Below are 24,022 nucleotides of genomic sequence, written 5' to 3' on the forward strand. Positions count from 1 at the left end.
GTCAGGGCTCCCTTCCCACACTTCAAAGCAGACCCATGGTGGGGAGGCTGGATGTGCCCCACGGAGATCCACCCTCGTTCTCCTAACATATCCAAACAACCCAGAGCAGTCCAGGTGTCTGGTGGGAGCTCAGTGGCCCGGGGCTCAGTCACTGCCCATCTTTCGTAAGACTGACCAAAAACTCAAACCTAGAAAACCTGCCTGGGGCCAAACTTGAGAAGCAGCTGTATGAATCAGCAAATATTTATTTTAAATAGTAAAAACTACAGTTTTATATTACACATATTTACAAAAATGCTTTGCTATAGAAAAATAGAATCAGATCACTGAATCCGGCCCATCCCGGGTGGAGAACTTCACCGTGACGCTGTTTTCTCCCACACGGGAAACGCACAAAGCGCCCCGTTCCCGCACACGCGTCAGGACGCCGCTGCTACGTGTGGCCACCCAGCTGTCTGCAGGCTGTGCCAACCGCCGCCTCAGTCTCCAGGAAGCAGAGGCAGAAGTGGTCCTTGCTGAGGAGGGCCATCGAGTCTCCGCTTAAATGCCAGCACAGAGAAAGCACGGCAAAGTCACCTAGAGAGACGGGCGGTCAGAGAGTGAGGGCGGGGGAGGCACAGATCTTGTCCTGCAGGCCAGCACGGTGCCTGAAGTGACCCACAGAGGCAGAGCCAGAGTGGAGCGGCAGAACTGCCTCGTGTCAGGGAGGGGCTGCTTCCACCCCGTAAAGCCGAGGGCAGCGGGTCCCCTGTGCACTGGGCGCCAGCCTTGAGGTTTACACAAAGACGCTAAGGGCGGTTTCCCTGGCTGGAGATGGCTAGGCTTCACTGGTTCTGCCCGTGTGACGCCAAACTACACAGAGCAAGGCTGATGTGTCCCTGCCCGCTGGGCCGCGCTCACCTTCCCCAGGAACCTGCACCGACAGGCAGCCCGCCGGGGACCACAGGTAGACCCTGCTGCCGCCCGTGCAGATGGCCAGCCGAGGCTGCTGCGGGTCCCACTGAAACGCACGCACCGGGGACAGCTGCTCCAGCACCGCAAACAGCCTCAACTTCTGAATGTCCCAGACCCAGACGGCATTGGGGACGTTGTCTGAGGAAGGAAGGACAGAGCCCCGTGTCATCCCAGCCCGTCTCCTCTGGGTCTGCTCCGCTGTGGACACCACAGGAGGGAGGGGAAGAAGTGGCCGGGTGGGCCGACTGCGCCCTGCAGGGCTCCTCGAGAGGGCCAGGGCGGCCGCAGCGGGCTGTAAAGGGCCCAAGTGTGTGTTTTTCTTTGTGTGGAGTCTTTTTTTTAGAGCCTTTTACAAATGGAGAAACCCTTACCAGCAGATGGCTGCAGTGTGCCCAGCCCGACTTTCTGCTCGGTCAGGCGAGCGGGTGAGTGGGGCGCAGCGCTCCTTGCTCAGGCGCAGGCTGCAACTGCTGCAGGGCAGGAGCCCCGTGTCTCCAAGGAGCCTGGGGGCAGGAAACCCCTAACTTTTCTTTCCAGTTGCTTCTACACCTGGGGCCACAGGACCCAGTAAGGGGGGAGACGGCACCTGCGTCAGCCCAACTGACCGTTCCTCGTCGCCAGGAAGTAGCTGTCAGGACTGAATGCCAGCATTCCTATGCCGATTTTTGGGTTTGCTCGGTCGGTGACAGGTTTCAGTGTCTGTAAGGAGACTGGGACTGAGGCGACCTCATCTAGAACACCAACAGGAAGAACACGCCACTGTCACCCTTCCAGGAAGTACGCACGTGGCTGAGTCTGCCGCGCCTGCATCCGGCATCGCAAACCCGGCCTGAGGGCAGGAGGAGCTGAGCAGAGCCTGGCAGCTGTGGCGAGGTGAGGGGCCTGCCCGCCAGAGCCCTGGTGAGCATGGCACCTTCACCTGCCAGGCCCACTAGGTCGGGGGTAGACCCCACAGCGCCACGCGCTGGAGCAGACAGGAGAGGGATGCGGACAGGCCCCAGCGGCACTCCCGGCAGCTCCACCTCCTTGGTGCTTTTCTGTAGATTGCCAGCATCTGAGTCCACTATCACTGCGTCTGGGCATCAGTACCCTTACACCTTTCAGTGGCAGAAAACCGTCATCACAGCGGAAGCAGAGGGTGTGGAACAAGGATGCCCCTGGGCTCCTGGGAGTGCCTGCCACGTGCCCAGCTGCACCTGCCCTGACCCCATCCTGAGCACACACGGGGCCTGGGATGGGCCTATCAGCACTTGGGGCAGCGTTTCCTCTGAATGCGTCCTTCAGATGCCCCCGCGCCCCTGTGGGATGGGTGCTTTTACTGTGCCCATTTCAGCGATGAGGAAACACACACACAGGAAATGCCCAGAGGCCGCACTGGGGCGCACCACCATGGAAACACGTTTCCTTGAAAAATCACTCTCAGAGCTCCCGCCATCAAATCTGGGTTTCCAGGGCTCATATTCAGTCACAGAAGCCGCGGCTTCACAGCCCACTGTGCAATTCAGACCCCAGTCAACCTCCAGCCAACAGGCTCAGGGGCACACTGGCTGGGAGGAAGCACGGAAAGGAAAATGATTTTTTTTTAGTAAGGAATATCCAAAGTTTACCTGGACAATGAGGAATCTTGCATTAAAAAAGGAAAACAAACATCACCACGTGTGGTACTTACATTTACTCTCTGAGGTCGGGAGGGGGCCAGCCCCGGCCCGGTGGGGCGGGAAGGAGAGGCAGCCCAGCCCCAGCTGCGGGCTCTTCTCAGCCTCCTTATACACCACCTGAAAGACAAGGTGGCCACGCCCAGCTCAGGAGAGGGACCCGGAAGCTGAGGACGGGCGTGGCAAATGCCTGTCATGACACCAGGTCCTGCCGTCACCAGGAGAGAGGGAAACACAAATCCCACCCTCCCGAGAGCTCAGATCATCTGGCCACCCTCTCTGTCCTGCTGGGAGCCCACCTTTGAGAAACCGGCAGCAAATGTCTGCCTTGTGATTTACAGGCCGGAGACCACTGCAGCCACCGTCATCCAGCAGGGGAGCGGGCTCGGCCTTGCTGCCGTGACAGGGGACATAGAGGACACCTGCGCCAAGACACTGCAGGCCTGGGAGCAGCAGACGCAGGCCCGAGGCAGGAGCATCTGTGCCTGAGAGCCTGGCAGCAAAGGCCCACGGCCCAGGGTCAGTGAAAGGCAGGCAGCCCCTGCACCACTGCAGAGCCCCAGGTAAGGGGGTCACCTGGCCTGCTTTGTACCTTTAAAGCATGCTCTGCTGCTGTGTGTGAAGGGATTTGCAGAAATGTAGGAATCACAGGCAAACCTTCAGGACCTGCGTGGCCAGCCCTGCTCTCTGGCTCATCTGTCCAGATGGCCTGGCCTCCAGCCACGCAAGCCACTGGCCACATCAGAAGGCCCCTCTACCTGAAACACTGTCTCTGCCGAGACACCGTGCGGCTCCTCAGCTCCTCCTCCTGGTCTTCACTTAAATGCCCCTCTGGGAGCATCCCCGGCAGTGGCTCACCTGGCGCGCGCAGCCCAGCCACCCGCTAGCCTCAGCCACACACTGGCCTCATCAAATCCAAGCCGCCCCTCACTCAACTCTGTCACTTAATACAGGTCAGCACCAGGAGGGCAGCGTTTGTCTCTGGCTCCCGCTGTCTCCCAGTGCAGTGCCCGGCACACACAGGCGTGGCGAGTGCCCACTGCACACGTGGACACGTGGCACACTCCTCAGGGCCTTTGCGCTTCCTGTTCCCTTGACCTGGAACACCCCTCCCCAGACCCCTGATCACTGGTTCAGCGTCTGTGCCCGTGATCCCTGGCCGGTGGTGACTCCCTGCCACCCCGTGGAGACACCCAGCTCTCCCGCCCCTTCCCTGTCTCTCTAGCCGCACTCTGCAGGGGCAGGGATCTGTCTGCTCTTCTCTGGCTGCGGCCCAGAGCACAGTGCCTGGCACAACAGCAGATGCCCCACGTTTGCGGGCAGGAGACCTGTTCACTCGGTACAGCACAGGGATCTGCGTCTGGACAGACCAGGGAAACACCTGGGCTCGGGTGGTGGCAGCAGAGGACAGACCAGGGCAAGGCCCACTTCAGACCCCTGGGCAGCGTGGAGGAGGAAGAACAAAGGCCAGGGCAGGGCAGACACATGAAATATCACAGTCACAAGGTGACGGTGATGGAAGCGCCCGGTTAAATAAACCACCATCAAGAATGTGAAGTGAAGCGGCAGCCTCCCACCGCCCTCCCCAGCAGCCTGCTCAGGCAGAAGCACGTGCTCCAGACTTACTATCTTGGGATTATTAATGGCTGCAGGATGCTCAAACTCCGTGATCATTTTCCACGTCACATGATTAAGGATGCGCACCTGAGGAAAGAAGCCACGCCCTGGTGAAGGGGAGCCCAGGTGGGGTGGGGAGCCAGGTGAGACAGTGGTCTGGGTGAGGAAGGGTCCAGGTGGGGCAGGGATCCAGGTGAGGCAGGGGAATGGGTGGGACAGGGGTCTGGGTGGGGAGTGGGGGGTCTGAATGGGGCGGGTCCAGGAGGGTTCGGTGGGGCGGAGACTGGCTAGCTGGGCGGTCAGCCTTCCGGAGCTCCCTGCACTGCTCCCACCTTTCCGTCGTAGCTCCCAACTGCCAGGAACTGACTGCTGGGGCTCCAGGCTATAGACTTGATGCCCAGGGACCACTCATAGGCGCTGTATGCGGACAACAACCGGCCGTCCAAGGAGTACAGCAGAACCTTGTACTGCAGACAAGACATTTCAGTTACGGATGCACACGTCCCACACGCCCGGAACACACCACAGATGCGGGTGCGCAAAGGGTCACGGTGCGGACAGACAAGGCTGGCGGGAGGAAGGGCGCCATGGAGACGCAGAGACGCAGAGACGGCCCGCGTGGCCGTGGAAAAGCTGGGACTGTCAGCTGGAATTGAGACAGTCACTGGAGAGGCGGGCAGAGCGTGAGGAGCATGGGAGGTAAGCCTAATGGCTCGCTGCTACAAGCTCTACTCGGCTGAGCACGGTGGCTCACGCCTACGATCCCAGCCCTTTGGGAGGCCGAAGCTGGCAGATCACTTGAACACAGAAGTTCAACAGCAATCTGGGCAACACGGTGAAATCCCATCTCTACAAAGAACACAAACATTAGCCGGGCTTGGTGGTGCACACCTGTGGTCCCAGCTACTTGGGAGGCCAAGGTGGGAGGATCACTTGAGCCCAGAAGGTCAAGGCTGCAGTGGGCCATGATCATACCACTGCACTCCAGCCTGGGCGACAGAGCAAGACCCTGTCTTTTAAAACAAATTCACCTCATTATATAAAATAAGGCAAAGCTAACTATATTGCAACATTCAGAAAGCATTAAATTCAGGAGAAAGCTCTTGAAAGCAAGCATGTCACCTGGTCATCTCAATACCTCCAGGCAGGTGTCCCACACTGCCAGCACACAGCCGTTTGGGGCCCACTCGATCCCGGTGAGGTCCTGGGTGTCTGTATCAAAATGCTTCCCAAGGAAGCGGGGGACGTTACATTGTGAAAACATTTTCGCAAATAAATAATTGCATTTATAGCTGATGCTTTTAACGCATTTAACTTTCTTATATAGAAATGGTCAAAATCTTGACAGCCCCATCCTGTAAATGCACGAAATCCCTATGGAGCTCTGCGGGGGCTGCACCCAGCACAGGTGGCAGCGTCGGTGCCCGGCCAGCCCACGAGGCAGCTTGGTCTCCCTGTGCCTGCACTCTCCCTCACCCTTCCCTGCCTGGCAAGGCTCACTCCTTCAGACCAGCTCGGACAGGACCCCTTCCAGGAGCACTGCCTGGGTCCCGGCTTCTACGGACTGATAACATTCCAGAGGCTGCTCTGCTTGAAGATGGATTGTGCTGGGATCGTGTTCACATGTCTGCCATGGGGGCAGTGCCCTGTACCTGGGCACCTGGCAGAGAGCACCCTGCCTAACACAGGCCCTCAGTCAAGGTGAACTTCCACGTTGCCCGTCCTCTTGACATGCCACACACATGTGCAAACACCAGAGTCACAGGACGAGGAGAAAGGCTCACATGTGACGGCCTAGACACTTTAAAACACCCCAGGCATGCGCCCTTTTCACACAACCGGCGTGTGTCACGGGAAGCGATTCACAGTGCAGCTGCCCTCTGGAAATCCAACGTCGCCTTACTCCATATCCTACCAAAGATCCCCTGGACTCTTGAGAAGGATCTGCTTCACTTGACCCCTCTGCAGTCAGCGGGACAACCTTTGTGCAGTGTCGCGGGGATGCCTTACCCGCAGGAGCTGCCAGTCACTGCAGACGAAGATGCTCACGTAATCTTTGCAGTCGCGCCGTTCCGCCAGCGCCATGTAGCGGCCGTCCCTGGTGAAGGTGGTCCCTGCGGGAAGAGGGAAATGCACTGAAATCAAGCGGCCACACAACCCAGCAGGAGAAACCACAGTAGTAATTCACAAGGGAGGAGGAGAAAAAGAAATCAGAGGTGAAGAGGAGGGAGGTGGCGCAGCGCCGAGCACCGCTTCTCAGACAAGAACGTTCCGTGCAGGGGAGAAACCCTCGGCGCTGTGGCTTCACCCTCGCAGCACAGAGTGAGCTGGGGGAGGGCTGTACACACACAGCAACCGATTTGCAAGGCTCTGTCAAAAATACCAAGTGACGTGACCTCTGATGACTCACAGATATGACTGAGACACGCGAGGCCTTCATGTCTAAGCTGTGGGACAGCAGGGGCGTGTCCACCTAGGCCAAAGGCGGCTGCTTACTACCATGCTGATTTTTACCTTTGAACTTAATTATTTGGAAGACGTAAACTACAGATGAAATGTGTGGCCAGGCATGGTGGCTCACGCCTGTGGTCCCAGCACTTTGGGAGACTGAAGCAGGTGGCTTCCTTGAGCCAGGAGGAGGCAGGGCAACTTGGCAAAACCCCATCGCTACAAAAAATTAGCAGGGCATGGTGATGTGTGCCTGTAGTCCCAGGTACTCAGGAGGCTGAGGTGGGAGGATCACAAGCCCAGGAGCTGGAGGCTGCGGTGAGCTGAGATCGTGTCATAGAACTCCAGCACGGGTGACAGAGCAAGACCCTATCTCAAAAAAATAAACAAATAATAAGATAAAAATATGGAAAAGCTTTAGTTGAAAATGTTACACTGTATTTTCTAGTTCTGTATTAGCTTAAAAAGCCCTAGCCAGAATTCATCATTCATGCATGAAGAGAATACCTCAAATGACGAAATGTTGGCACCTACTCAAGAAATGTGTATCTCATCTGGAGACGCTCATATTCACATGATAAAAGTACGATTGCATTTCATTCAAATGCAATTTCCAAACCACTGGCAGCAACAGAGAAAAATGAAAGCATCGTTCAAACCGTGTGGCACTTCCTTCCGGCTCAGGACGCAGGAATGGCACCTCCCACAAGCTCTGAGCTGTCCAGCTAGATGCGCCGGCAGTGGGCCACCCTGCGCAGGCCCCCGTTCTTCCACATGGCTCACAGGCTTCCACAAGGAAGGGACACCTTTCACATATGCCCTGAGATGACAGGCAAGACCTCCCCCTTTCACAGAGAGGAAGCTCAGAACTGGATGCCTGAGGCGGGCCTCTCAATAAGCATCGGCTGGAAGGGGTCTGACCGCTAGGCTCTGCCACCAAGGTCAAGGGGCCCATCGTCAGCACCACTCTTCGTGATGTCTTGGGCCACATTCTCTTGAGTCAGTGTGGTCATGTCTGAAAAGGGGACTCTTGCCTTTTTGAGACACATATGGAAATATCTACAGATGAAATATTAGGAGACCTAAGATCTACTTTAAAATAACCCAAGGGACAGGGTGGTATAGAGAAGAAATGGTTGGCTATGAATGGATATGCTGTTGAAGCCACTGCGGCCTCTTTGGAACTTGCCACGGCAAAAAGGCAAACAGCTGCACGGAAATGGCTTTCGAGCAACTCTGACCAACTCACCCTGCAGACAAGCTTTTGGATATTTGATGTAAGATACGGATTTTGTGCACAGCGACCAGACGGTTATCCGCAGCTGTTGGGGAAAAGGGAAAGAGAAAGGAAACACCCCATCATTAGCATCTTTAGAGCCGCGTCAATTCTCACCCAGACCCAGGTGTGGCCGGACTGCTGGAACGGATCTGTCAGGACTTCGGGACGCCCGTCCTCCTACTGGTGTGCATTCAAATGATGTTTTACTGTGGCTAAGGTACACTGAGTGCTCTGGGTTTGGGTTTATCCAGACTTCAGATGCCTGCCCTCCTACCGATGTACTCCAATGCACGTTTTACTGTGGCTGAGGGGAATGCAGTGCTCTCAAGCGCACTGTACTGTGGCCGAGGGGAATGCAGTGCTCTCATGCGCACTGCACTGTGGCCGAGGGGAATGCAGTGCTCTCATGCACACTGCACTGCGGCCGAGGGGAATGCAGTGCTCTCATGCACACTGTACTGCGGCCGAGGGTAATGCAGTGCTCTCATGCACACTGCACTGTGGCCGAGGGGAATGCAGTGCTCTCATGCACACTGTACTGTGGCTGAGGGTAATGCAGTGCTCTCATGCACACTGCACTGTGGCCGAGGGGAATGCAGTGCTCTCATGCACACTGTACTGCGGCTGAGGGGAATGCAGTGCTCTCATGCACACTGCACTGTGGCCGAGGGGAATGCAGTGCTCTCATGCACACTGTACTGTGGCCGAGGGGAATGCAGTGCTCTGGGTTTGTTGTTGTTGTATTACGCCACTATTGAGTGACACACAGGTACACAGAAGTGCATTTTCGTTAGCTGTTTCAAAGTGATCACGGGTTGCATGTTACAACCCTGAGTTACCTGGAGAAAATATTGATCTAGGAAGCCACCACATTTGTGGGCAGCAGCACAGGCCAAACCCTGGGGCCAAGAGAACCCAGGTGCCGCTTGTGGGAGGCTCAAGTCCTGATGATTCAGGTCCAGCCCGTGGACGGCACGAGGCGGCACGAGGCTGGTAGCGGCACGAGGCACACCAGGCCGGAATTTTCCAATTGCAAGCTTCCTTTGCCCCGCCTCCCTGCCTGGCCTATTTAAGCTGTGAGCTCAGCAACAATAAACGAGACTTGATCAGACTCCTGTCTTGTCTCCATTTCTCGCGTCTCCTGCCCATCCATCCCCACTCCCTCCCTTCGGGCTCCTGTTGTCGTCCTGCAGGTCGGGACACACATTCAGTGTCCTTTATGGGAAGACAGAGGCTCTGGAGGATGTGGCCTCTCCAGGGCCCACCAGGTGGCTATGAGCTTGCATATGCAGCCCTGAGGCAGTAACAGCCACTCAACAACCAAGAGGGTGGCCGCCCACCTCCTGCGTGAGCTTGCCAGCCGGGACACCTCTGCAGAGAGTTCTAGAACATGCGCTGCTGCACTGTCCACCTTTCTGCCCCTATCCCTGACTCAGGGAGCTGAGAGCTGACTAGGCTGGCACAGTGAGGCCAAAAGACGATTTCCTAACAAGGCCGAGAGGGCGTACCTGCTGGGGGAGAGGCGCTGCAGTGGGTGGCCCGGCGTTCCCTGTGGCAGTGCCATGGGACTTCCAGGACTGCCACACCCCTCCACCTGCACTTCCCACTGAACCCCTGTGGAGCCCGCCAGTGAATAACCTTGCTTCCAACACACCTGGTCCACTGATGAACCTGGTAGTTAACTGACGTGTGGCCCAGGTAGGGGACACAGGGCTGTGCAGCTCCGTGCAGGGTGCGGTGCTGACTGCCAGCTGTGTGTGTGTCAGGCAGGGGTCCTCGCTGACGATGACGGCTGGGTGAGGTCTGCCTCCAGCAGTGTAAGTGGAGCCGCAGCGCGTGGAGCACTATGTGTCCAGTGTCACTCCAAACGCCGCCAGGTTTTCAGTATAGGATATTAACAAACAAATTAACTTAAATGTCTACTCATCATCTCTTCTTACGAGAGAAAGGAAAATCTGATGTCTGTAACTGTGTCTCCAAACAACATCCACAGCGTTCAGGAGCGGAGTCCTGGACACACAGGGACTGAGTCAGAGAGCCGCAGGGGCCACCGGGGCGGCAGGGCCCCTGTGCGGACGCTGAACCCGAACACTCTGGCTGTTCTGGGGACCGGCACCTCAGAACTCCAGCTGGACAGAGCACTGGCTCCTCTAACAGCTCCGCTCGCATGCTGGGGCCAAGGAGGGCACTGGGGCCTGAGTGAGAAAGCATGCTACTTCCGACCAGCAGGTCTGCGGCGGAAACCCTGCCTGTGACTCATCCACGGGGCCGGATGAAGCATCAGGAGCATCCTCGTGCCACCCAGAGCGAAGACCCACCCTCCGGAGCTCACTGCAGAGTCACAGGAGAAAAGCGCCTCTCCCACCTGTGGCCCTGCCTCCCTGCGGGGTGTGCCTGGCCAAACCTCCCTGCTCTCAGCATATCTTAGGAAACACACAGAGCACTTTAAGCCTGATTTTTACCTTCATCTCCCATCAAAAAAGAAAAACAAAACCAAAAAAAAAAATCTTTAAAAGATAACTGTTTGCAACTTTTAAAAACACAGTAAGAAAAAAAGGTAGTTAAATATACACCTTCATCAGTGCTGTTACCTTCTCCTGACAACTGGAGAAACCAGTGGAGGAGACACGCGGGTGGGCTCCACAGCACTCAGCAGCAGGAAGAAAGGACCACGGATCCACACCACAACCCAGCATGCTCAGGACGGGAGGAACAGGCCACCGACCCACACCATGACTCAGCGCGCTCAAGACAGGAGGAATGAACCACCGATCCACACCATGAGTCAGCGCGCTCAGATGGGAGGAAGAGGCCACTGACCCACGCCACAACGCAGTGTGCTGAAGACAGGCGGAACAGCCCACGGATCTATGCCATGACCCAGCGCATTCAAAACCAGCAGGACGCCAGAGGAAAGCAAGCAGACACTCAGCTCCACACACCATGGCCCCTGCTGATGGAATCCTGACGAGGCGGAGCTGCCCGCCCCACAGCAGGCACCAGCTGCCGGGCACAGGCGGGAGGCGGAGTGAGCACAAGGGGCACGAGGAGCCCTTAACCACGGGGTGAACCTCCTCAGTCTTCATCGTGGCACCAAGGACATGCAAAGTGACTCACTGAACTGTACTCTTAAAGTGGGTGGGTGGATTTTATTGTTAAGTTGTTTTAAATGCCTGTATTCAGAAATATAAGAAAAAGTTTTCAGTCTGGATGTATGTTTAAAGCTAACTACAGAATCCTTACAACATACACCCTCAAGTTTAAGGATTCAGAAAGGTGGAAGGACAGAAAAAGACGTATCATGAAAATCCTAACCAAGAGAAAGGTCGCATTACCACCTTCGTACCAGAAAACTCAGAATCTGAAACAAAAAGAACCGTGAGACAGAAAGAGGAATGAATACTTTACAAAAAAGGTCACTGCGCAAATCACGAAAACCGTTTCACTATGAAATCTGTTTAGAAACAGTTAAAAATTTATATCCAGCTAACAACAAAGTCTCAAAAACGCATTTAAAAATCTGGCCGAGCTGAGCGCGCTAGTGTGCGCCCGTAATCTCAGCTATACAGGAGGTCGATGAGGAAGGATTGCTTGAGTTTAGGGGTTCAAGACCAGCCTGGGAAACAAAGGGAGACTCCATCTCTACAAAAAAAAATTTTTTTTAATCTGACAGACTACAAGAGCAATGAAGAGGAATCAGCGCTGTCAGATAGATATTCAGATACACGCAAAACCTCAATAATGCAGACAGCAGGCGCTGGCACGCACGTGGAGCAGCAGTGGACCTGAGTGGAAACCAAAAGCGAGCCTGCAGGCATGGTGGAAATGAGTTCCTGCTACGTGGTGAAGATCGTCTTCTAAATAAATGCTGCTGGGAGCTGGGCGCGGTGGCTCACGCTGTAATTCCAGCACGTTGGAGGCCAAGGCGGGCAGATTACCTGAGGTCGGGTGTTAGAGACCAGCCTGGCCAACATGGAGAAACCCCATCTCTACTAAAAATACAAAATTAGCCAGGTGTGGTGGCGCCCGCCTGTAATTCCAGCTACTTGGGAGGCTGAGGCAGAAGAATCGCTTGAACCCGGGAGGTGGAGGTTGTGGTGAGCTGAGATCGCACCACTGCACTCCAGCCTGGGCAACGAGAGTGAAACTCCATCTCAAAAAAACAAAATGCTTCTGGGAAAAGGTAGAAAGGGATTCATACCGCATACCATGCACCGCTATAAACTCCACGTGAACCTGCTTCACTTAAATGGAGCGTGTGTGTAATGACACGAGATAGGAAAGCACCCAGCCTCACCAATAACGACGGAAATGCAAATGAAAGCCCAGTGCAGTATCATTTAGTGGCCTGGATGGCAGTCACCGCAATCCCATCACCAGGCCTTGGCAAATGAAACATCTCCTTCTGCAACAGCCAAGCAAGGCTCTCCTCAGGAGGCTCTCGGGAAAGGCGCCTAGGAGGCGTGGACAGCGCACTCGCAGCCACAGTGTGTGACAAGTCCAGCAGGGGAGGACCGAAAGGAGCTCCTCAGGAGGAAGGGGAGGCCCAGCCACGCCTGTCCGCACCAATGAGTCTAAAAGCAGTGTCAAGGCAAAAGCAATGCCAGAGACTCTGCCAAGTACAAGCCCCTGTGAATCAACTCTAAACCGCACATGAAGCAATGCAGTGTTTATACACATCTGCACGGTGGGACTCAAGAAGAGCGAGGACACGATTCACGCAAGACGCAGGAGGAAGGTGCCCTCAGGTGGTGAGGGCATCGCGGTGAGGGGGACCAGGGCTCTGAAAGCGTGCTGGTCCGCTGCAGGCCGAAGGTGAGCTGCTTTTTATTACTCACCGAACCTTGTCTGCAGGGCACAAGCTTGCTTTTTCACGTTACGTACAGGAGGCAGGGACGTCTCGTGCTCCACAACACCACCATGTGGGTTTGGGCCTTCGGAAGGGGACCCAGTGACCTGCTAATCCTCAGAGAACCGGCCTGATCTCCCTTGCATTCACGAGACCGAGGGACAGGTGCCTGCAGAGTGACTTCCCGGCCAGCAGGCACGTCTGGAACACCGGCTTTGCTTCCTCACTTGCAGTCATTTCAGGTAGCAAGAAAAGCTGGAGGCACAGTTTGCTATCTTGGTCAAGATGCCCACGCCATGAGTTACTGCCCCTCATCTACCACCTAGTTTTAACGCTTACTCTAAGGCCACCAGCAAGGTGGTCATGACCTTAGTCTTCGGTTGAACAATGTCATCTAAATGTACTCTGAGAAATCAGTGTATTCTGTAGCAAAGGTGTTTTTCAGTATTGGCGTATGTTTACCAGGGATGCTCAGTAGAACCAGGTATTAACACATCTTTTCAGGTGTCTAAACTGTAGATGGTAGTTTGCCTTCTGGGCCATTTAACAAGAGTACAACGAGGCTGACCCCAGCCGTGAGCCCTTCTTGAGGACAGAATTACAGGCCTGAAGACGTTGGAAAAGCCGCAGGAAAAGTTCAGACGGCCCTCTCAACGCTCGGGCCCGAACTACCTTCCAGCATCATGTACACAGTGCGGAGAAACTGGTGTGCCTTTGCCTGTCGTCTTTTTCTCTAACAGCCCATGACAGCAGACGTGAGATTTAGAGTATTTTTAAAAATTGAAACTGAAAAGAACGTGAAGCCATCCAGCCTTCTGAAGCAGTTGATTCAGCAACCCCTTGTGGTTGGATAAAACTTGATCCCAGCCGGCGCCCACTTGAAGACACCCGAACGAAACCCACAGGGCCTCTGCAGCCTCGTGCGGGGAAGAAAGCCTCCCCCGTGCCACCATCTACGTGGTGTGCATGGCGCACAGGGGTGGGCAGGTTGCCGAGGCAACCAGCAGCCCAGACAGCCGCGAATGCTCAGCGGACAGGCCCAAACCCTGGGAGCTAACCCCATCAGAAAAGCACGTTATTAAAGGGATGTGTGCGTTTTTCTCTATCTATCTTTAGAAGACACTGCTCACACCAAAGACCTGGTATCTGAACACTTTACAAATGCCTAATTTTAATTTAAAAGAAAATCTCCTACCCCAGATCCCCATGCTTGAGTCTCAGATGTCAGCATTCCCCTCCGCGCTGAGCTCAGCACAGAGGCTGGCGTGCAGCGCTTACCACAGGTTGAGTGGGCATCTGCCGACGCCCGGAGCCACCCCCCAGACCAGGTTCCTGAAGGAAAGGTATGAGCCGGCTCATATCACAGCACATTCTCGATTGCTGAATTAAAGGGACTGCTGAAATCCTAAAACATCCAAATTAAGATTTTTAAAATGTTCTTTCTTTAAAACTGGACCAAAAGATGAGGCAATAATACTCAGTGGCTTATCACATTCTGACCTACACTGCCCCGATCCCTCAACCTTTTGGGAGCCACCTCAGTCATCAGACCGGGGGGCAGCATGCAGTGCTTGTGTTCACGACACCCTCATCGGACTCAGCAACAGCCCCAAGCGCCAGGCAGTGATGCCGGCAATCAGGATGTGCCGAAGAGAAGCTTGCTTTAAACCAGAAGCTCGAAGTTCTTCACTTAACAAGGAAAGAAAAAAACATCACATGCTGAGGTAGTTGCTAAGATCCTCAGTAAGACCAAATCTGCCAGGCATGCAACCATCAACAGTCTATTGTTGGCGGGGTGCGGTGACTCACGCCTATAATCCCAGCACTTTGGGAGGCCGAGACGGGTGGATCACGAGGTCAAGAGATCGAGACCATCCTGGTCAACATGGTGAATCCTCGTCTCTACTAAAATACAAAAATTAGCTGGGCATGGTGGCGCATGCCTGTAGTCCCAGCTACTCGGGAGGCTGAGGCAGGAGAATTGCTTGAACCCAGGAGACGGAGGTTGCGGTGAGCCAAGATCGCGCCATTGCACTCCAGCCTGGGTAACAAGAGCGAAACTCCGTCTCAAAAAAAAAAAACAAAAAAAAAACAGTCTGTTGTTAGAACTGGGCTGTCTCACTACGGTTAGTCTCACTACGGTTGCTAATCTCTTGCTGTATCTAATTGATAAACTAAAGGTGTCACAGGAATCCTGTCTCGGAAGACGGGAAGGACAGGGGTTGGCACCATCTGAATCCGCTGGCCGGCTCAAAACCCATTCCCTGAGGACAAGGGAGACTCATCCTCCAAACACCTCCGCTCTCACTCCCAGGCTATGTCGGGAGCAGAGGGCAGGATCACATGGCTGGTAAGGTGTACTCGGGGCTGACACTTACATGGAATTCCGTCGTGTTGAGAATGTGGCGCCCGTCCGGACTCCAGCACGAGGCCACCAGCCCTGCCGAGCCCTCATCTATCTTGCAGTGCCATTCCGGCTGCTCCAAAGACCAGACCTGGATCGAGAGGAGAGAGAAACGCGTAGGTGCAGACTCATCAGCAAGGCCTGGCTGAGACAGAACTCGCTTCAAACCCATAGAGCTCAAGCATACAGAGTGTCTTTTAGACTCTTCCACGATGAAGGGCTGGTCTGGATTCCACTGTAAAAGCAGCCAGGCTCCTTGGTGATTCCATTCGGTGGTTGTTTTAAACTGGTTTATTCACACTGTCATTCCTGAGACCTAATTTAGTTAAGATTTAGACATCTAAGAAAACATGACTTCTTAGGACTCCCTAAAACAATACAATGTCCAAGTGGCTAGACTGCTGTTTGTCAGTACCTCCCATTTCTGAACTATACTGCTTAGAAATTATGACTACGTTAGTGTTTCCTTCGTGTAAATGTTCTCAAACGTCAGAGAACATTGTAATTTTAAAAGAAACTGGTTTTCAGCTGCACTGACTTTTTGTTTCAAACTAGAAAGGCATAGAACAAACCCATTTCTTCCCAGTGGCACTCAGGAAGGTGTCCAGATTCAAACCGACCTGGTGACACACACCTGCACCAGCCCTCGCTTGTACATGGCGCACAGAATGAAGAGCGAGTCCGCTGACCACTCGATGTGCTGGATCTGGTCCAGGCACGTGTACAGCTGCACGATCTGAAGGGTGTTCACATCCCGGACCACTAACCGGTACTGGACACAGGAAGCCTAAAAAACACAAGAAAGCAAGCACCTGACATTCTCCACTCCGAAAGCTGGGGGCCTTCAGAACGCCAGCGCCCCAGCTTTCAGTGACTGTGGCCTGCTCTCCTGCCAGAGGCTTCACATCCAGATCATCAGTGACAACTGCAGCCCCTAAAGATCAGTTCATACAAGGGTAATGTTGAAATACACAAGCCAGGTTTTTTTTTGTTTTTGTTTTTGTTTTTTGAGACGGAGTTTCGCTCTTGTTACCCAGCCTGGAGTGCAATGGCGCGATCTCGGCTCACCGCAACCTCCGCCTCCTGGGCTCAGGCAATTCTCCTGCCTCAGCCTCCTGAGTAGCTGGGATTACAGGCATGCACCACCACGCCCAGCTAATTTTTTTTGTATTTTTAGTAGAGACGGGGTTTCACCATGTTGACCAGGATGGTCTCGATCTCTCGACCTTGTGATCCACCCACCTCGGCCTCCCAAAGTGCTGGGATTACAACAAGCCAGGTTTTTAAACTGCTATACTCTAGTGTAAAGTATAAGGGTATTTTTTAACTCGCTACTTAAAGCTTTAAGATATTTTTAAGTCCCTTCTTAACTGTATGTTAAAAACTAAACTTAAATGGGAATAGCATTGGGAAAAAGCTCTTCTGTGAACTAATAACCAAAACCCTCTCCGAGTTTTATCACTTTTAGGCAATTTGCTCACATTTATAAAGGGTAAGAATCAAGGCTTCACAGCTGACAATGGAAATGGCAAGGAATGCAACAATCCCCTTACATGGTGCCTGACTCAGCCAAACCAACAGACGATCAAAAGACAGGCTTTAACTTCTGCGAACATAACGACGTGCAATAAATGCTCATTCATCTATGTTAACCTATTCCTAATACAAAACACAAAACCCTTCACTGTTAGCACAATTTCCTGAAAGACAGTTTCTTCAGGGCTATATTTGTTTACTATGCCCCTATCTAGGCAAATAATCTTAAGTATAAATAACGTCTGAGTACTCACCTGCTGACTGTATCTTACACTACCGCTTCTGATTTTGAAATGTTAACTGCTTCATTCGTTTTACCTATCAAGGTCAAACTAGTTTGTGTTTTTATGAACTAATATCAAAAAAGAAATCTACATTAGTTTTCCATAAAAAAAAAAAAGAGAGAGACGGGCAGGGGACTGCAGACTGAACAAGCAACTATCACGGCACTTACTTTCTCGCACTGCAGCTTTGAAAACTGTGATCAGTTGCAGTAAGTCCCTTTAAAAGGAACCGTGTCAACTCTGCTGTAAGATATGGAAACTAGAGACATGGACCTGTTCCACCCAGTACTTAGGGAGAGGCTTTCAGGAAGATGACTCCAGTAACAGATTATCACCAAGTGCCTCACAGTATTTTGACCAGAATGTACAAACAAAACAAAAAAAAACACCTAAGTTAGGCAAGCAAATATAATCTTTCTCCTTATAAGTCACTGACATTTTCATAAATGGTGAAAACAAAAACAAACCCCTAAGTTAATTGGGGGGGCACACTGAAAAATATACCAAGACTGAGGAGCCATTTAAACTAATGAGGTTTTCTGTTTTGTAGCTGATGCTATTTTTTGTGATTTGGAATAAAACCTCTATGAAGAGGTAAAAACGAAATCTGAGGGTTAAATTGTCAAAGGCCAGACAGGGCAGGGGAACGTCAGTAGAGGCAAAACTGAAAAAGAATCATGACATATCACTCAGTTAACAGAAGGTGGTGGATAAATAAAGAGAAGCACGCTTTTTATGAGGCATGATTTTTCGTAGTGGCTTTCCAATGCCAATTATCCCCCGCTTCTGAGGATATACACTACTAGGCATCCCAGTACATACACTGTATTTTTGAAGCTTAAAGTTATAGCTCTATGATGTAAGCACCTTTCTGCCACCCATGGAATGAAGAGCTCAAATCCCAGCCATGAGGACAACTATTTCCTTACCTGGGGATAGAATACTCGTATTTAAATAACTTATTGGGCACACAATAGAGAAGAGAATCAGAGGAGAAGCAGAGAAGATGGCGAAGTGGCCACACCACTTCCCAGTTACCGGCAACAGAAAGATCAATTTGCCTTTTGTGACAAAATACCAACCAAGAGCCAACATCTCCTGTACCCTCACCTGTGTGCAGTCCGCACTGCCTATACCCACCTTTCCAGGGGCAGGGAGGCTGGCACCTCCCCAGACCCCCGCCTGCCTAGGGTATCTTCCCGAGTCCCACACCTTCTCGGGACACCTGCCCGGGCCCCACACCTGCTTGGGGGACCTCCCCAGGCCCCCCATCTGTCTAAGGTATCTTCTCAAGTCCCGCAGCTGCCTGGAACACCTGGCTGGGACCCTGCACCTGCCCGGGCCCCACACCTGCCTGGATAACTGCCTGGGCCCCACACCTGCTTGGTGCATCTCCCCAAGCCCCCCACCTGTCTAGGATATCTTCCCAAGTCCCGCACCTGCCTGGGCATCTGCCGGGGCCCTGCACCTGTCCGGCCCACACACCTGCTTGGGGCACCTCCCCAGGCCCTCTATCTGTCTAGGGTATCCTCCCGGGTCCCGCCCCTGTCTGGGGCAGTTACTCAGGCCCTGCACCTGCCCGGGCCCCGCACCCGCAGGACCCCCAAGCTGCCTCCACCCCTGGGCCACGCGGCCGCCCCGTGGCTCTGCCCGCCGGGGACGCTGGCACAGAGGATGCCGTGCCCGCGACCCCCGCAGCCGCTGCTCACCAGGTACTTGCCGTCCGGGGAGAACTTGCAGAGCAAGCCAGAGAGCTTGAACACCTCGGAGAAGTTCATGGCCGTTGTCAGCCGCGGGCGCCAGCGAGCGCCCGAAATCCCGCGGGACCGTGGCGCGCAGCAGTTCGCAACTGTCGCCGCCGCTGGCCTCCGAGGCCGGAAGTCAGGAGGCGGAAGTGAACCGCAGCCTATCAGCGCCGCGGGAGGCCGCGCGGCATTGTGGGGCTTGTAGTTCTCCTTGTACCGCAAGACTTTAAAGGAGACGCCCACGTTTCTTCGGACACGGGATTTCCTATCCAATAACTGTACCTCAAAGGCCCGGAGACCTTGAGGTCTCCTCCAGCTAGGACTGCGGATAAAATGTAGGAAGCACAGTAAAATTTGAATTTCAGATTAACAACACATCGTTTTCTAGCATAAGTATGCTCCAGAATATTGTACCGGACATGCTAATATGGAAAAATTATTCGCTGAACGGAAATTCAAATTTAATTGGGCAAACTGTGTGTCTGCGTGTGTATACACATAGATATATTTTTATATTTACATGTGAAGGTTTGTTTACATATAAATATACGTTTGCATATACATAGATCTTTAGTATGTAATATGGTGTCTGTCGCACATATTATATCAGATATGTAATGCATAAGTATTTATTTCGTTTGCTTGGGGTTTTCTTTGCTTTTACTGAGTCCGGCACCCCTACCTGCCGCCTGGCCCTTGCCTCACGCTCCAGTGCCACTGAGATCCAGGAGAGAACGAATTTGCCGCTGACTGGGCAGAGCGAGCGCGTGGATTTCCGGCACTGCCCCGTGCATCACCCGCGCGCATCTGAGCAGTCACCCTAGAATCGCGAGGAGGCCGGGACCCGGGGTCCCAGCCGCAGCCGCCCCAGGCACCGGAAGGAGCGAGTCCCTGCAGGCTCCCAGGGCTGGGCCTCGTCCTGTCGCCCACTCCGGACCCTGGTCTTCTTCCCTGGACAGCGGCCTCCTCCTCCCCTGGCTCACGCGGGCGGCTGATAGTCTGCTCCAGGTCCCGCCGGCGCCTCTAGAGCCCTCCAGACCGCGCAGAGTCTGACATCCCCGCCAGACCCTGCGTTCTGGGAGCTGAGAGCCGGCCAGGGTCCTGCTCGCACCTCCGGGCGCCCAGCCTTGGGCCTGCTCCCCGAGAACGCCCCAACCACCCCGGCCGAATGGATAGCGGTGCGCGCGCGTCCTGCTCTGGCGGTGCCGGCCTTTTCTGTTCCCAGCTAGACCCAAACCCCTGCATGGGATTCGCCTCTGTGTCCCGTCCCCGGGCGCCCACGCCCCGTGCGTGAGCAGTAAGGCCGTGTGGAGGTCAGCCAGGCCCGCCGGCTCAGGCGCGGACCAGCTGCGGCCACAGAACCGCACTAGCCCGGCTCGCTTGCGAGGCCGCGGGATTCACCAACGCGACATTCCAAGACGAGAGAGTCACGATGGGCAGAGGGCACCGGTTCGGAGCCAGATCACGGGTCACATAAGCTATCAAACCATAAGCAGTGCTGCCACTTAGAGCCGCTTGGAACTCACCCTGCCTTTCGGATCCCCCAGCCAGGGCCCGCTGTACCCGGTGGAGGGCCCTGGAAGCCCCGCTGGCCTAGGAAGAGCAGGCGAGCGGGCGGCGGGTGTCGCCGGCGGGTGGGGAGGCTTGGCCTTACCTGGGGCAGGTCTGTGCGCGCAGAGAGCAATTCCAAGCGCACTGACGCCCCCCAGCTCCTACCAAACACCGAACGGGATCCAGAGCCTGAGGCCAGAAGCGGCGGCCGGGGGAGGGAGTAGGGTGCTGGGCGCCGCCCGGGTGTGTTTGCGTCCTGAGGTACCCCTGGAAGCCCGTGGGGCCCACATTACGGCTGGGGTTGGGAGAGCAGCACCCAGAGGGTCTCCGCGGGATGCTCTGCCGGGCGGGGCCGCGGCTTAGCTAGCGGAGTGGGTGGTGGGCCCTACCGGGCGGGCGGACAGCACCGTTCCCCTTCTCCGGGCCCCGGGGCGGCGCCCCTCACCCCAGTTCCCTGCCGGTCACATCCTCTGTCCCTTGGTTTCCAAGGGCCCCACGCGCCGAGGGTCCCAGCGCAATGGCGGCGGCCGGGAGACCCGGGTGTCTGGGAAGATGAGCCGTCTGGGGGACACCAGAGTCGGGGCGCGGAGTCCGCACCTGTGCCCGGCGCGTCGGCACTGGAGACCCCAGACCTGCCGAAGGTCGCGATCAGGTCTGGCCCGCGGGAGGGCCCTGGCGTCCAACCTGCTCCGGCCCCGCGTGGGCGACCTCGCCAGGCTCCGCGGGGGCGATGCGCGCCTAATGGCGGCGGGAAGGAGGCGGGGCGGAGCGCGCCAGGGACCCCGACTCCGACGCGGCCAGCTGGGGAGGCGGAGCGCCGGGAGGAGACCTTGGCCCCTGCCCTGCCCTCCTCCCGCCGCGGCTCGGTGGCCCGCGCTGCCTTCCCGCGCGCCGGGCTGCAAAGGCGCTAACGCCCGCGGCCGCCTCCCCCCCCGCCGCGCCTCCCCTCCCTGCGCCCATATAACCCGCCTCGAGGCCGGGCCGCCCGCCCTGCCTTTCCTCCCGCGCACCTGCCGGGAGGCCCGCGCGCCCGCGAAGGGGACCCAGCGAAGTCGGGGCCCGCGCCAGGCCGGTCGGGATAAACGCCGACGCCCGGGGCTGCGACGGCTGCAGGTAGGCGGCCCGGCGCCGGGGCGCCGTTCGGATCCGCGGGCAGCAGGTGCCTGGGCGCGGGGCAGGTGCCTGGGCTAGCGGTTCCGAAGCTGGGAGGGGAGGGCGATAGGGGACGAGCTGGGACGTGGCGGCACAAAGGCTCCCTCGGAGCTGGATCGGTCCCTGGGACTTGGCGCGAGGGGCTGGAGCGGCCAGAGTGGAGTCCGCGAGGAGACGCGGGTCCTGCCCGCAGCGCAGGCCGACTTTGGCGCCAAAAGCAGCCCCGCAGGGGTTCCGGGAGGGCCTCCTCTTGTGCCCTGTCTCCGCCCCAAGTTCCGAAGGCCGTGGGAGGGTGACCCCAGGAAGAGGCGGGGGTGCGGGGTGCGGGTACGTTTGGAAATCGCCGGCGAGCTCCTCAGCGCCCGCGCGCTCCCTCCGACCTGCAGGTCTGTGCCAGTCCCGGGGCGTCGGCTGCCCGGATCGCGCACGGCCGAGGAGCCACAGCCCTCCCCTGGACAGGGAGACGGATCTGGGCTGGGGCCGTGACCCGTGGAGTCGGTTACTAAGCGGTTTCCACGGTTCCCCAGAGACAGCTCTCCCTGTGGCTCTGAGTTTGTCGGTCCAGGGCTCCTGGCCTGTCTCCGGAGCCGTCCCAAATAGAGAAAGGCTGGGAAGAACCCGCCTCGCCGGCCTGGAGGGAGATGCCACCGCCACCTTAGCTCCTGAGCCTCCCTCTCCTGCAACCACCGCCTTTCCCGCTGCTTGGACTCGGGGAGCGACGATTACCTTCACTTAGCTCGTATTCTGGTCTGGACACTAAGGGACAAGCCCATGTAGTATGCACACATTTGCTAAATAACCGGGGGACAGGTCGACAGTCTTCAGCAAGGGTGCAGGGAAAAGCGCGCAACCCGAACTTCTGACCAGCGGTCATTTCCTTCCAAACGTGCTACCATCCGTTTATCCACTGTCTGCACCTGCGGGAATGGTTCGGGCTCATCGACTATGCTTTGGTTTTTATTGTTTTGTTTTTTGTTGCTGTCGTTGCTGTTTATTTGTTCAGCCTTGGGGAAAGGAAACGTAAACAAAGCGCATGGCCTCTGTGACGCCTACTGCGCGCCGAGCCACCCCTCTTGATTTGTTAAAAGATTCAAAAGCATTGCGTTAAGAACAGGACACGGTGTTCGAAATGTTGCCATATATGAATGTATTAATTACGTGTGTGATTTTTACAAGATAAAAAGCGGCTGGGCATGGTGGCTCACGCCTGTCATCCCTGCACTTTGGGAGGGTGAGGCAGGCAGATCAGTTGAGATCAGGAGTTCGAGACCAGCCTGGCCAACATGACGAAACCCCATCTCTACTTAAAATACAATAATTAGCTGGACGTGGTGGCGGGCACTTGTATTGCCAGCTACTCCGGAGGCTGAGGCATAAGAATTGCTTGAACCCAAAATGGAGAGGGTGCAGTGGGCTGATATCACAACACTGCACTCCAGCCGGGGCAACAGAGTGAGACTCTGTCTCAAAAATACAATTAAAAGTCGGTGCCAGAGGCTGCACTGTGGCTCTGCCTATTGTCAGTCAGGGGCTGCCTGGGGTGAGCGGAAGGCAGGCCTGAGCGGGGCTTGTCCGTGCGCCGCAGCCACCCGGGATGGCCATGATGCGAGTCCTGCCTTGCAGTCCTTCTAGTGAAGGCTACGGCGCACAGGGAGCTGTCTCCAAATCCCGAAGGCCAGTCCCATGGAGAAGCTGGTCTGGCACGGCGGTTAATGGGGTAATGTGGAAGTCAGAATGCTGGGGCTCCAATCTCCTCTTCCCCATTTACTCCAGCAAGTCACTGAACCACTCAGAACCTCAGTTTACCCATCTGCAAAGTAGGGTACTAAGTTCCTGCCTCAGAGACTTGAAGAACAGTGAGGGGCCATCGGAAGTGCTTGGGAGAGTGCCTGGCACCCACTCGGTGTCCCTACACATGATAGTTTTGGGTCCTAGGTGCTGTTCCAGAGCTGGGAGAGCCAGGATGCCTGAGGAGACGCCCCAGTCCTTAGTAGCCAGTAGGTCTCTCCAGGCAGCAAGGCAGGCATCTGTCTGAGGCATGGGTGGAGGCTGATGGCATCTGTCAGAAGTATGCACTGTGGCAAGGATGCCTGGTTTAGTTTTATTTATAGGGCATGCCCCACCCGGGTCCAAGAACGGATTGATAGTGCCAAGCACATGTGAAAGGCAGAGCTAAAGTAGAGACGAAGAGAAGAGGCTGAGTTCTGAGAGAGGAGCCGCAAACCCACGCCAGAGCCTGGACCCAGCCCTGCCCTTGCCTCACGGTGGTGTTAACCCTGAAATTCTGAGCATCCAAAAGTGATATTGCATACACGGTGTCTGCAAAAAATCAGAAAGTCTCCAAAGCATCCTTTAAGGCCAGGCGCGGTGGCTCACACTTGTAATCCCAGCACTTTGGGAGGCCAAGGCAGGTGGATCACTTGAGGTCAGGAATTTGAGACCAGCCTGGGGAACATGGCGAAATCTTGTCTCCATCAAAAATACAAAAATTAGCCAGGTGTTGGGTGCCTGTAGTCCCAGCTACTCAGGAGGCTGAGGCAGGCAAATT

At 55.4% G+C, this 24,022-nt stretch overlaps 1 protein-coding gene across 1 annotated transcript; it reads right to left on the minus strand.

The window, feature by feature from the left end:
* Positions 1 to 227: 227 nt before the first annotated feature.
* Positions 228 to 18,913, minus strand: WRAP73 (WD repeat containing, antisense to TP73). Its single transcript, XM_003939633.2, has 12 exons — positions 18,736 to 18,913; positions 15,841 to 15,993; positions 15,181 to 15,297; positions 7,924 to 7,996; positions 6,237 to 6,340; positions 5,365 to 5,451; positions 4,559 to 4,693; positions 4,236 to 4,313; positions 2,624 to 2,729; positions 1,560 to 1,685; positions 901 to 1,092; positions 228 to 576 (listed from the first exon to the last, which is right to left on the minus strand). The coding sequence occupies exons 1-12, from the start codon at positions 18,802 to 18,804 to the stop codon at positions 434 to 436; spliced, it is 1,383 nt and encodes a 460-aa protein (XP_003939682.1). The 5' UTR covers positions 18,805 to 18,913; the 3' UTR covers positions 228 to 433.
* Between the last annotated feature and the right edge of the window lie 5,109 nt (positions 18,914 to 24,022).

This window comes from Saimiri boliviensis, chromosome 11, assembly GCF_048565385.1.
Source record: "Saimiri boliviensis isolate mSaiBol1 chromosome 11, mSaiBol1.pri, whole genome shotgun sequence".
Classification (NCBI taxonomy): domain Eukaryota; kingdom Metazoa; phylum Chordata; class Mammalia; order Primates; family Cebidae; genus Saimiri; species Saimiri boliviensis.